Genomic DNA, 11,386 nt, shown 5'->3' on the forward strand with positions numbered 1-11,386 from the left:
AAATACATTTACATGAAAGATGCAACATAAGCAGATATGCACAGTACTGTTTACATGTTATTTCTACTGCCTATGTTGTTTTTCTTTCCCATGAGAATTTACCATCTAGAATTAACAATCTATTTTATTTTCCTCTCTCAAGCAAAATACACCACCTCATGTCCCAAATCCCTAAACTACAGCTATACCATCTCTTCCTGTCCACCCACTTGTCGGTCTCTGAGTGAGCCTGATGTCACATGCAACATTAAGTTTGTCCCAGTTGACGGCTGCACCTGCGTAAACGGAACCTACATGGATGAGAGTGGCAAATGTGTGCCTGCTAATGAATGCCCCTGCTACTACAGAGGATCCCCCATACCATTTGGAGAAGTTGTCCATGAAAATGGGCAAGTATGGTAAGTGAATCATTTGAAAAACATTCAAGCAATAGCATACCTAGTTTCTCATTTAAATCTGTTACATTTAAGATGGTTTCATCCTGTCTCCTGAATTTCAATGCAGTGCTCTTCTCTTGAACTTCTTCAGCTTTAAGTTCTTTCGTTTTCAACTTTTATGTATGGTGCGTATTCCCCTGAGCTGCAAGATAGGGACAGAAGCAGAATGAAGGCCACTACAATGAAAAGTGAAATTGTCAGTGACCTGTTACATCACTTAAAAACACACAAGCCTATGCCTGTGGGGTCCACCCAAGGGTAATGGAGGGAGCTGGTGGAAGTGCTCACTGAGCCACTTGCAATCATTTGTCAGCAGTCCTGGCTAACCACTGAGGTCCCAGTTCACTGGAGGTTGGCAAATGTGATGCCCACCTACATTGGAGGCCAGATGGAGGATCTGGTGAACTACAGGCCTGTCAGCCTGACCTTGGTGCTAAGGAAGATTATGGAACAGATCACCATGGATGCCATCATGTGATACATATGGGACAACCTGGGGATCAGGCCCCAACATAGGTTTAGGGAAGGTGTGTGCTGTTTGCCCAACCTGATCTCCATCTATGACCAGATGACCCACTTAGTGGATGAGGGAAAGGTTGTGGATGTTGCCTTACCTGTACTTTGATACTAGGGCAGTGACTGTCCATCTGTACTGAGCATTGGTGAGAGTGCACCAAAAATCCTGTGTTCAGTTTTGGACCCCTCACTGCAAGAAAGACATTGAGGTGCTGGAGTAAGCCCAGAGAGGGCAACAGACCTGGTGAAGGGTCTGGAGCACAAGTTTTATGAGGCACAGCTGAGGGAGCTGGAAAGTTTAGCCTGGAGACAAGGAGACTTGGGGCACCTTATCACGCTGCACAGCTGTCTGAAAAGAGGTTGTAGCAAGGTGGGGGTCTGCCTCTTCTCCCAAGTAACAAGTGATAGGGGATGTGAGGAAATGGTCTCAAGTTACACTGGGGAAGCTTGAGATTGGATCTTAAACATTTCTGCACTGAAAGAGTTGTAAAGCACTGGAATAGGCTGCCCAGGAAAGTGGTTGAGTCACCATCCCTGGAGGTATTTAAAAAAAATGCAGATGAGGCACTTAGGGACATGCTTTATGGTGGACTTGGCAGTGCTGGTTGGACTCAATGATCTTAAAGGTCTTTTCCAATCTATGTTTCTATGATTCTATGATATTTCTAGACTGATAGAGCAATTATATTTATGTACATTTTTTATTTAATTCCATGATTTTTCAAGTATAAATTTATGACAATACCAGCAAGGAGAGATCTTACGAGAATGTAAGTAACAAGCAGAGACATATACTCATCACAACCTATGAATTTTCCTGTTAAGCAATAATGGATATCATATGAAAGCAGCACATGTCGTGTTATTGAGGGAAATTTTTCCTGAGACTGCAAAACAGCATTTTGGAATACCTTTCAAAATAATGACTTGACAAGGGATAAGTAGCTCTCCATCTCAATATATGGTTTGAGGGGGAACAAAAAAATATGTTTTTCCCTCTCTCACAGCTCTTGTGTCCAGGGAAGACTGAATTGCATTGGAGCACCGAATCCAACTCCAGGTAAAAATAATCTTCCACTTATTTTTTTTCTGTCAGATTTTGCAGAGAAGAGTTCATAGAATTGATTCTTCTTAATGGATTTTTAAGAGAAGTATTTCTCAGTTAAAGTGCAACAGTTATCATAAAAGGCAGGAGTGTGCCTACATTAATCATAAGACATCTTTTTACATAAAGATTTCTTTTTCTGAAATACTGAGGGTTTTTTTTTTCTGAGAATTCAGTGCTCTAAAGTATATCAAATCAACAGAGATTGAACAGGGACAACAATCTCTGCTAACTGAAATAGGGAATTTCCAAAGAATTTCTAGATGGTTTTAACGGCTACAGCTGTGGAATAAACTCTATGCCATTTCTTTACTAATCTTACTTCTTTCCTTCCTCTAGTCTGCGAATCTCCCATGGTCTACTTTGACTGCAGAAACAACACTGCAGGAAAAAGTGGAGCAGAGTGTCAAAAAAGTTGCCAGACTCTGGATATGCAGTGTGTAAGTATGTCATGGCTGAATGAAATGGTGCTTCCAGGTTGTGTCCGTGCTCTTACTGCTTAAGTAATTGATCCATTGGTTCTACTCAACATCTACAACACAGATACTTTATTCTTTTAGCAAAAGCCTAACACTATGTTCTGAAGCATCAGCAGTGGGACCCTTAGATCAAAGTATAATAAAGTAACATCCAAATTAAATCTTGAGATTAGTGTCTACCTTACTTCAGCTACTGCAGGTAACAAGAACTAGTAGTGAAAACTCTAGGGCTCTATCACACATTTGACTTCTGTAGGAGAAAATTAGTGGCTAAAAACTGGCTAGGAGAAATGATTCTTTCTCGTACCCTGCTGCATTTGTGAACTTCTTGCACAACTAATAATATTACTCCACCTAGGTTCTTGGTGGCCACATGCCATTCCATAAATAAGTATCATACAGATAAACAGATTTCAGTGTAACTCAAACAAACCAGAAAAAGATTTTTACTTATTTTTCTTTTAAAAAGTCCATTTAATCACAAACCACCCACTACAAAGTGCAATATCCAATGCATTTTAAATTTAACATATTCAACCAGAACAATCAGGATTGGTATACATAAAACATTTATCTTTAACAGATTTATATTCTATTAAATCAATGGCTGAGAACTTCCCTTTTGTTCCGTTGTCCTAGAAGTACTTCATAGTTTTCTCCCATTTAACCTGGACAGCAAAAAGAACACATAAAGACATTTTACAAGAATTTAATCTTCCTTTTCTTAATGTGATTATTTCATTCTGAAATTTTGTCTTTCTCTTGTCTTTTCCAGTATAGCTCACAATGTACATCTGGCTGCATTTGCCCAAATGGGCTTGTGTTAGATGGAAATGGTGGTTGTATTCCTGAAGATGAATGTCCCTGTATTCACAATGAAGTCATGTATCAGCCTGGGGAAAAGATCAACTCTGGCTGTAACACCTGGTAAATACATCTGTGGAAGTAACAGTCCTGGTTCCCACATTTGTCTTTCTAAAGACCTTAAAATAGTACAGCAGTGATGAAAGACTTGGATTGCACCTTTAATCAGTTGATGGATCTTTTAGTTTTGGATTACACAGTATGACCAGGTTGCCTTTTGATCTATATCAGATGGCCAAAGCACAGAATGGGAAGAAACATTTAGGACTATAAGGTTCATTAAGTATGTTGCTTTGCAGTTAATGCATTCAGAGTAGCAGAACAGAACTCTGCTTTAATTCCTTACATGAAAAACGTAAAAGACTATTTTAACTCCAGAATCAATATAACATATACCAGGATGAGTTGCCAAACAAACACCAATTGCTGGGATATGACTACTCAAAACAGTGAGTTGTTCTGTTATTCATATATTTTATTCTCTTTTCTAGTGTATGCAAGAATAGGAAGTGGGAATGTACCAAAAATCAATGTCTGGGCACTTGTGCTGTTTATGGAGATGGTCATTATAACACCTTTGATGACAAAACATTCAGCTTCAATGGAAATTGTGAATACACACTAGTCCAGGTACTGATAGTTAGCAATAACAAGTGTGAGGTAATCTTGATTGTGTCTGTAAAAATAATATATTTTTAAATGTTATTCTCTACCCAGGACCATTGTGGGAAGAGTGGCCCAGCCAACGGGACTTTCAGGGTTGTCACTGAAAATATTCCTTGTGGCAACACTGGGACAACTTGCTCAAAATCCATCAAAGTCTTCTTAGAGGTAAGAAGGTTGGGCATATAGACCAGTTTTGTTCTGCATCTGTTAGGGTTTAGGAGAAGCCTAGGTATCCACTGCTTCAAGGAAGTTGGAAAATATTTTAAAAAGCAATTCAACTCTTAAGTTAGGTTTACGTTAGATGCAAGTGAAATATTTGGTAGAGCTTCCTAGCTTTCTATATTTTCCATTTCCCACACTATCTTATACCACTCTTGGTAAAACCACAGAAAAATAGTCTTTAGCAGAAAGTTAGCCCATTGTGTCAGAATATTCTTTTATTCTATGCAATGTAGTTCCTTCATGATGTTCAAAAGACCCTTTTTTTGGCAATGCCATTTAAAATATCTTTTACCACACTTCCAGGAACCTGGGAGCTGAGCAATATGGTTTTGAGCTATATATTTTTGCTGATTTGTTGTCATTATATAAACTATTCATAGTACTCTTAAAAGCAGAAAAACATGTTTGAGAGCACAGCTGCAGCTACGAAGCTCATTTCTAATTACCTTTTCCTCCTGTTTCAGAGCTATGAACTGATACTTGGTGAAGAACATGTCAGTGTAGTAAAGAGAGGACAAAATGATGAGGTGCCCTACACAATCCGCTATATGGGTATGTACCTGGTAATTGAGACCACGAGCGGACTGATCCTCATGTGGGACAAGAAAACCAGCATCTTCATCAAGCTCAGCCCTGATTTTAAGGTGTGGAACTAGCACTTAAATGGCAATATACATTCCAGATTTGACTGGGTATGAATTTTGTTGTGACCCTGCCAAGATCTCGAACAGGTGATGTCTTTAGCATTCCTGCAGGACATCCCATGTTGTTTTTCATTCCTTTGGTACCTCAGAAATCTATGATGTCCTTCTGCTGTTCTGAGCTCTGAAGACAGCTTTTAGTGCCTATTTGGCCTGACAGAACTTGAGTTGGCAAAGTGCTATTTCAGACTTTGTTAAAATTACCCACTGATCCTCAGTAAAGGTTATCAGACACTGTTAAAGTTACATAACTACATGTGTATAAGTCAACTGAGTAGTCTTCATCTTGAAAGTAATCCATTATTTCCTATTTTCATTGACTCAAAAGTCAAATTGTCATGTTTTAGGAACAAGGAAGGGTATTATGAGCGAGTATTTTGAGTGAAAGCCTCTTGTGTGCTACCACATATTTTTAAAGCTTCTAACTACACAAGCGATAAAGAAAATGCATTCCCATTGTCATACTTCTTTTCCTGGCTTATGATATATAAGTACTAAAAACTGTAGTAAATAAGGATTTTACTATCTTATTGTATACCACAGTGACATTTAAATTAGGTATATAAATAAAGTGTAATTTAGATCTAGATATACCAACTTGCTTCAATACCATAGGTTCTTTTGCTGCCTCACACACTGGCATGTAATAAAAATAGTAGTTGTACAGAAAGAATGCACCTTAGATTCATAGAGAAAGCATAGCATCTATTGCAGCCTATCACAGTTGTACAGATCCATACATTTAGAATGAGGGATATTTCTGGATGTGCAAGGAAAATGTTATTTCTTTTTATACCTGTAAGCAGTCTTAGTGGTAAAGACACAATGAGTAGATTATGTGGCTGAACTGGTAATACTTAAGACAGCTTTATAAAGCTGGTTTCTTATAAGTACATCTATTGTATAAAACAAGGTTTAAGTGTAAATCTTAATCAGCTAACTGAGTCCTTATTTCCTTGTCAAAGCAGAAGGTTAAAATGGCAAAGATGGTTTTATTGTTCAGATGTAAAAGAAGAAAAGTCAAGAGCAGTATCCTTTCAGCCTTAGTGGTCATGGTCTGTTGCTGAGGAAACAGAGCATGAAGATGTTCAGAACGACAGAATGGAATGGCACCATTCCAAGAGCTGAATTTCAAGTATTCTTTCAGTCTCAGGTGTTGTTTCAAGTTTTCTCACATCCATTATTATTTTATTTACTTCCTTTTGCAGGGCCAGATCTGTGGCCTCTGTGGAAATTATGATGGCAACAACATCAATGACTTTACTACAAGGAGTCAATCTGTAGTAGAGAATGTCCTAGAGTTTGGAAACAGCTGGAAAGTATCCTCTACATGTCCTGATGCTAACAGCATCAAGGACCCATGTTCTACCAACCCTTATCGAAAGTCCTGGTCAGAGAAGCAGTGTAGCATCATCAACAGCAACGTCTTTGCTGCCTGTCACTCTCAGGTATGACCAGGGAAGAAGTTTATTGTGTGAAAACTAAGTCTGTGTGTCACTGAAGGTGCTATCCTCATATGTTTTAACATGCATGCCTCACTTATTAGCATGTTTCACTTCAGATAGTGTCAGGAAAACTTCAATCTGAATCCCATGTGGTGGAACAGATTTATAGTCCCTACCTGTAAGAAATAAAGGCATTAAGTTCATAAGAATTATCCATGTATTACAAAAGAATAATAATTTCATAATTACTGTGTATTTCCTTATAGCCTGAGTTGAATAAAAATTCTCTTATACCAGGTACAGAACACAAGCTCAACTTAGTAATAGCTTAGTAATGAAGTATCAGCATAGCCTTTATCTGACACTGAGTACACACCAAACATTGCCAGATAACTGTGCAATTGCCTAATATTTCTTGGGCAAATTAATATAATCTTCCCCCAGGCCCATGTCTGGGTGTCTAAAAAATCTGCCAGTATGTGTTTTGAATGTATCATTTGGCATCACCTCTAGCATTCAACAGTGTCTTACAAAAGAAAAAGAAATTACGGGTGTAGGCCTTTCTTCTCAGATACTACAATTGTAAGAAAATTACTCTAGCAAAGCTAGAATTTAGAAGGCAAGATGTGTAGTATTACATTTCTGTTTAATAACAGGTTGAACCAGCAAAATATTACCAAGCATGTGTGACAGATGCTTGTGCCTGCGACACTGGAGGAGACTGTGATTGCTTCTGCACAGCAGTAGCTGCCTATGCCCAAGCGTGCAGTGAAGTTGGTGTATGCATAGCCTGGAGAAGCCCATCAATTTGCCGTGAGTTTTATGTCATAAACACTTCTGAAAGTGTAGTTGAATGTACAGTGTCTTGCTGGTGTCCTTGAAACGTGCTCTGGGTATCTTACATATGTGGGTTAGAATCTCACTGTGTAGATTTTTCACACTTAAACTATTTGCGTGGGCTTTTTTTTTCTGAACATGTCCAACTTTCTGTTTCTCCTTAGCACTGTTTTGTGATTACTACAATCAACAAGGAGAATGTGAATGGCACTATAAGCCTTGTGGAGCCTCCTGTATGAAGACCTGCAGGAACCCAAGTGGAAAATGCCTCAATGACCTGCCAGGTTTAGAAGGTAAAAAGAGCTGCAAGTACCTTTCAGAGGTTACATATTATTATATTTTTAATTGTCTTTAATGGAGTGTATTTCCCCCATTAGCTGCATTTGCACAATTCAGCTCTCTTCAATATCATTACATCCACATGAACGGAGGCGGAGTATGGAAATTGGAGTCAAAAAGATCTCTAAGACTAAGTCCTTGAGGATGGGCTCTGCTGATGCTAGTACTCCGCATTACTTACTAGAGTTACTGGAAAAAAAAAAAGTAAAAATGTTGTGACAATTAAAAACAAGACCTACAAATGCATCCTGCACAAATAAAACTTCTGCTGACTGTATCTCATTCTTATCTTTTCTATCTTGTACATGCCCCCTTTCTTCCTCCAGGCTGCTATCCTAACTGCCCACCAGACAAGCCATATTTCCATGAGGATCAGATGCAGTGTGTTAGTCTCTGTGACTGTTATGATGATGAAGATGGAAAGATATATAAACGAGATGAATGTAATATATGGTAAGACTTAACATACCAGCCTCATCATATACAAGGAAAAACGGTCAAAAGAGAGTGGGGAATTGCATGTTCCTTTTATAAGACAGGATTAGGCTTTGCTGCCTGTGTAAAAATAATGCCTCACTGTCTAATGACGGTTTTCTTACTACATTAGTAAGAAGGTTTTATATGATTTTATGTTCTATTGATTTTGTTCCTGATTATATTGCAAATCCTCAGCATAAAGATACATCAAGAACAAGAAGTCCTTTATGACCAGGCTTTCTCTATTTCACATTCCTGTGGCAGGAAAAACATCGCGCTGGGGCTAAAGATATCTAATAGTGACCTACTTCCAAGGATTTTATTACATACTTAAATCGCTTGAGTATTTAGACTCTCCCTTTTTAGCCTTCTTTTCAGTACAGAAATATAGTAAGTGCAAGGAAAGTGATATGGAGGAAATAAGGAAAGTTTTCCTTAAGATTTCTACCTGTAGCTTTGTGTAAAATTTAAGTTCTATATATAAGTTTGGGTTTGATATAAAGAAAGATTTGGGAAAATAATGACCAAAAAGAAGCCAAAACCAACTGGACACTAAAGGAATAAGCACAAATGAAGTGCCTTGCCTTTTGATGCCAGTATTTGTCAGAAAGATGACTAAACAAAGTAAATCAGAATCAAAAAATATATGGATTTTTATGCTTTCTATTTCAGTGAGTGCACATCAGAAGGTTTACAGTGCAAGTTCGATGATAAAGGTAAGACAGCTAAGAAAAATTATTAGGAAAATGAAATATTGGCTATTACTTTTTCATAGATTCCTGACAATAAACTTCTTCTGAATTACAGCCTGCCACTGCATTTATGAAGGAAATAGCTATAAATACGGTGAACTCATCTATAACACCACAGATGGAACTGGATGGTGTTTCAGTGCAACATGCGATGTCAACGGAACAATAAGCAGAAACATCTTTAAATGCGGCATTTTTACAACCACCCCGTTTACATTTTCTACAAGTCAGCCCACAACTACTACTTCAGGTATGCATGAATAATCTTTAAAATAACTTAAAGTTTCTGTGAGTGACTGAAAGGGAGGACCTTTTCATCAGTTAATGGCATATAATTTTACTTGAAAATGTTGACTTCTGCTGGAGCCACTAATTCACGTGGCAGCTTCAGTTGCCAAAGAAGACCATAATCAAGGATGTAGAAATGAGTACAGCATTTCTTACAAACCCAGTCTCCACTGTTTCACCATGGTTTTTCCAGGGGGGAAAAAATAATAGAGCTTATTAATAATTGCATCCTGGAGAATCTTCTCGTCTCCTTGCAAACAAAAACCAGCAGTTCTAGACCAACTTCTGAAAACATGATAGACAATTGCTGCCATTTCTTAAATTACTGAGCACATTGCTACCAACTGAAGATAAGAAATTTAGTTTGAGGAAATGCTCAAATTATTTATAACCATTGTTTAGAACCTTTCTTAATTGTATTTAACAACCAAATCAACAGTTTCCTTCTACTCCTGCAGTACACTTCTACTTTATTCCTGCAGTTAATTCATTATAGAGACCAAATGCTCAGTAATTTTGAGAAATATTCACACAAAATTATACTACAGGAAGAACTAAATATGCAAATTTAAGTCTTCTTAATGTTAATGAATGTTGTTAAGCAACATCTATATGAAGAAAGTGGTATCTATTCCACATGGTCATCTTCATAATGCTAAGAATATGAAAAAAATATTATTAAAATAAGTAGAAAATACTTATTAGATTATATATTTCATATATACTATATGTATTCTCTATTATAATGCACTATATGCAAAATACATATATTAAATATATATAATATTTTAGATTAGGTTTATAAATATGTTACATAATATTAAAATAAGTAGAAAAGTCATTATTCTGTAAAAATATTTTAAAGTCTTATGCAGTCTCATGCAGTTAAGAGTAAATAAATACAGAGATAATAGCAAGGAGAATAAACCTTCTCTACTTGTACCATAGAAATCATGAGATTATATTATCTAAGTGCTAACGTACCATGCAAAGGATGTCAGATTAGCTTTATTTAGCTACAATTTTTAATAGATGTCACAGAAAGTACCACTATAATAATAATAATAATAGAGACAAAAGATGAAAAACTACTTTCGAAACTAGGTTCAAGATTGCCTAAGCAAGTTATTGCTCTAAAATTAAAATACTTCATTTTATAAAAATTTATATACAACAAAAAATACATGGAAGACAAATAATTTTTTTCTGGGACTTCCTTTAATAAGAGCAGACAAGACTTATTGTTCCTCCTTTGAATTACAGAAATGACAACTGCAGCACCAGTGACAACTGTATGTGTGAAAAATGTGTGTACCTGGTCAGAATGGTATGATTCTACTCAGCCTGAAAACAAAGAGGACAGTGGAGATTATGAAACATTTGAAAGTCTCAAGGAAAAAGGATACAGTGTGTGTACAAACCCCAATGGTATTCAGTGCAGAGCTAAAGAACACCCAGATACAGAAATCGACCACCTTAACCAAACAGTACAGTGTAGTCAGAGCAGAGGATTAATATGCAATAACCAGGACCAAGAATCTAAGCAGTGCTATAATTATGAAATCAGAATATCATGCTGCAGATATGTACCATGTTCTGAAATACAATCTACAACACCAACAACCACAAAAGAATTCACAACAACTACTGCTGTAGAATCAACACAATTCACAGTACAGACAAAGATAAAACCAACAACACAAAAACAAGAAACTGAAGTGCAAACAAGCAAAGTAACTACAAAATCACCCAGTGACAGCGAAAGAACAACTACTCTGACTGAAACTTCAGTTACAGCAAGGACATCTCAAGTCTCAACAACAGGTTACCAAACTACATCTCCTACAGCAGAAACCTCCACTGTGACAACTCAGGCTCCAACACCACCCAATACCATCTCCACTCTCCCTGAACAAAAAACAAAAGTCACTGCTGGCACCACAGCAGTTTCCAGTACTACTGCCCTGCCAACACAAGGCACGACTGTCCCGACATCCACAGCAACAGTGCCCACCCCAGCCACTAGCACTGCCACCACCTCTACAACCACCACTGGCACCAGCATGGAAACCCCTACAGCAGCAACTCTTCCCAATGTATTATCCCCTATTGCTATTCAAACAACAGTATCACCCACTACTGTTTCCACTACTCCTGAAGCAAAAATAGGAAGCACCGCTGGCACCACGGCTGTCCCCACTACCACACACCCGATGAAAGAAGGAACAACCTTTCATTGCGACCACCACCAGGACCTC

At 37.6% G+C, this 11,386-nt stretch overlaps 1 protein-coding gene across 1 annotated transcript in view; it reads left to right on the plus strand.

The window, feature by feature from the left end:
- Positions 1-9,104, plus strand: part of MUC5AC (mucin 5AC, oligomeric mucus/gel-forming) — an 84,348-nt gene extending 75,244 nt beyond the window's left edge. Inside the window, 13 exon segments of the mRNA XM_050336703.1 lie at positions 143-398; positions 1,961-2,013; positions 2,398-2,498; positions 3,313-3,464; positions 3,893-4,031; positions 4,119-4,232; positions 4,754-4,933; positions 6,199-6,438; positions 7,092-7,248; positions 7,437-7,565; positions 7,938-8,064; positions 8,761-8,804; positions 8,896-9,104. Coding sequence (XP_050192660.1) covers positions 143-398; positions 1,961-2,013; positions 2,398-2,498; positions 3,313-3,464; positions 3,893-4,031; positions 4,119-4,232; positions 4,754-4,933; positions 6,199-6,438; positions 7,092-7,248; positions 7,437-7,565; positions 7,938-8,064; positions 8,761-8,804; positions 8,896-9,104 — 1,901 coding nt within the window.
- The last annotated feature ends 2,282 nt before the right edge of the window (positions 9,105-11,386 follow it).

This window comes from Myiozetetes cayanensis, unplaced genomic scaffold (assembly GCF_022539395.1).
Source record: "Myiozetetes cayanensis isolate MyiCay16 unplaced genomic scaffold, myiCay2020 scf6-25, whole genome shotgun sequence".
In the NCBI taxonomy this organism is placed as follows: domain Eukaryota; kingdom Metazoa; phylum Chordata; class Aves; order Passeriformes; family Tyrannidae; genus Myiozetetes; species Myiozetetes cayanensis.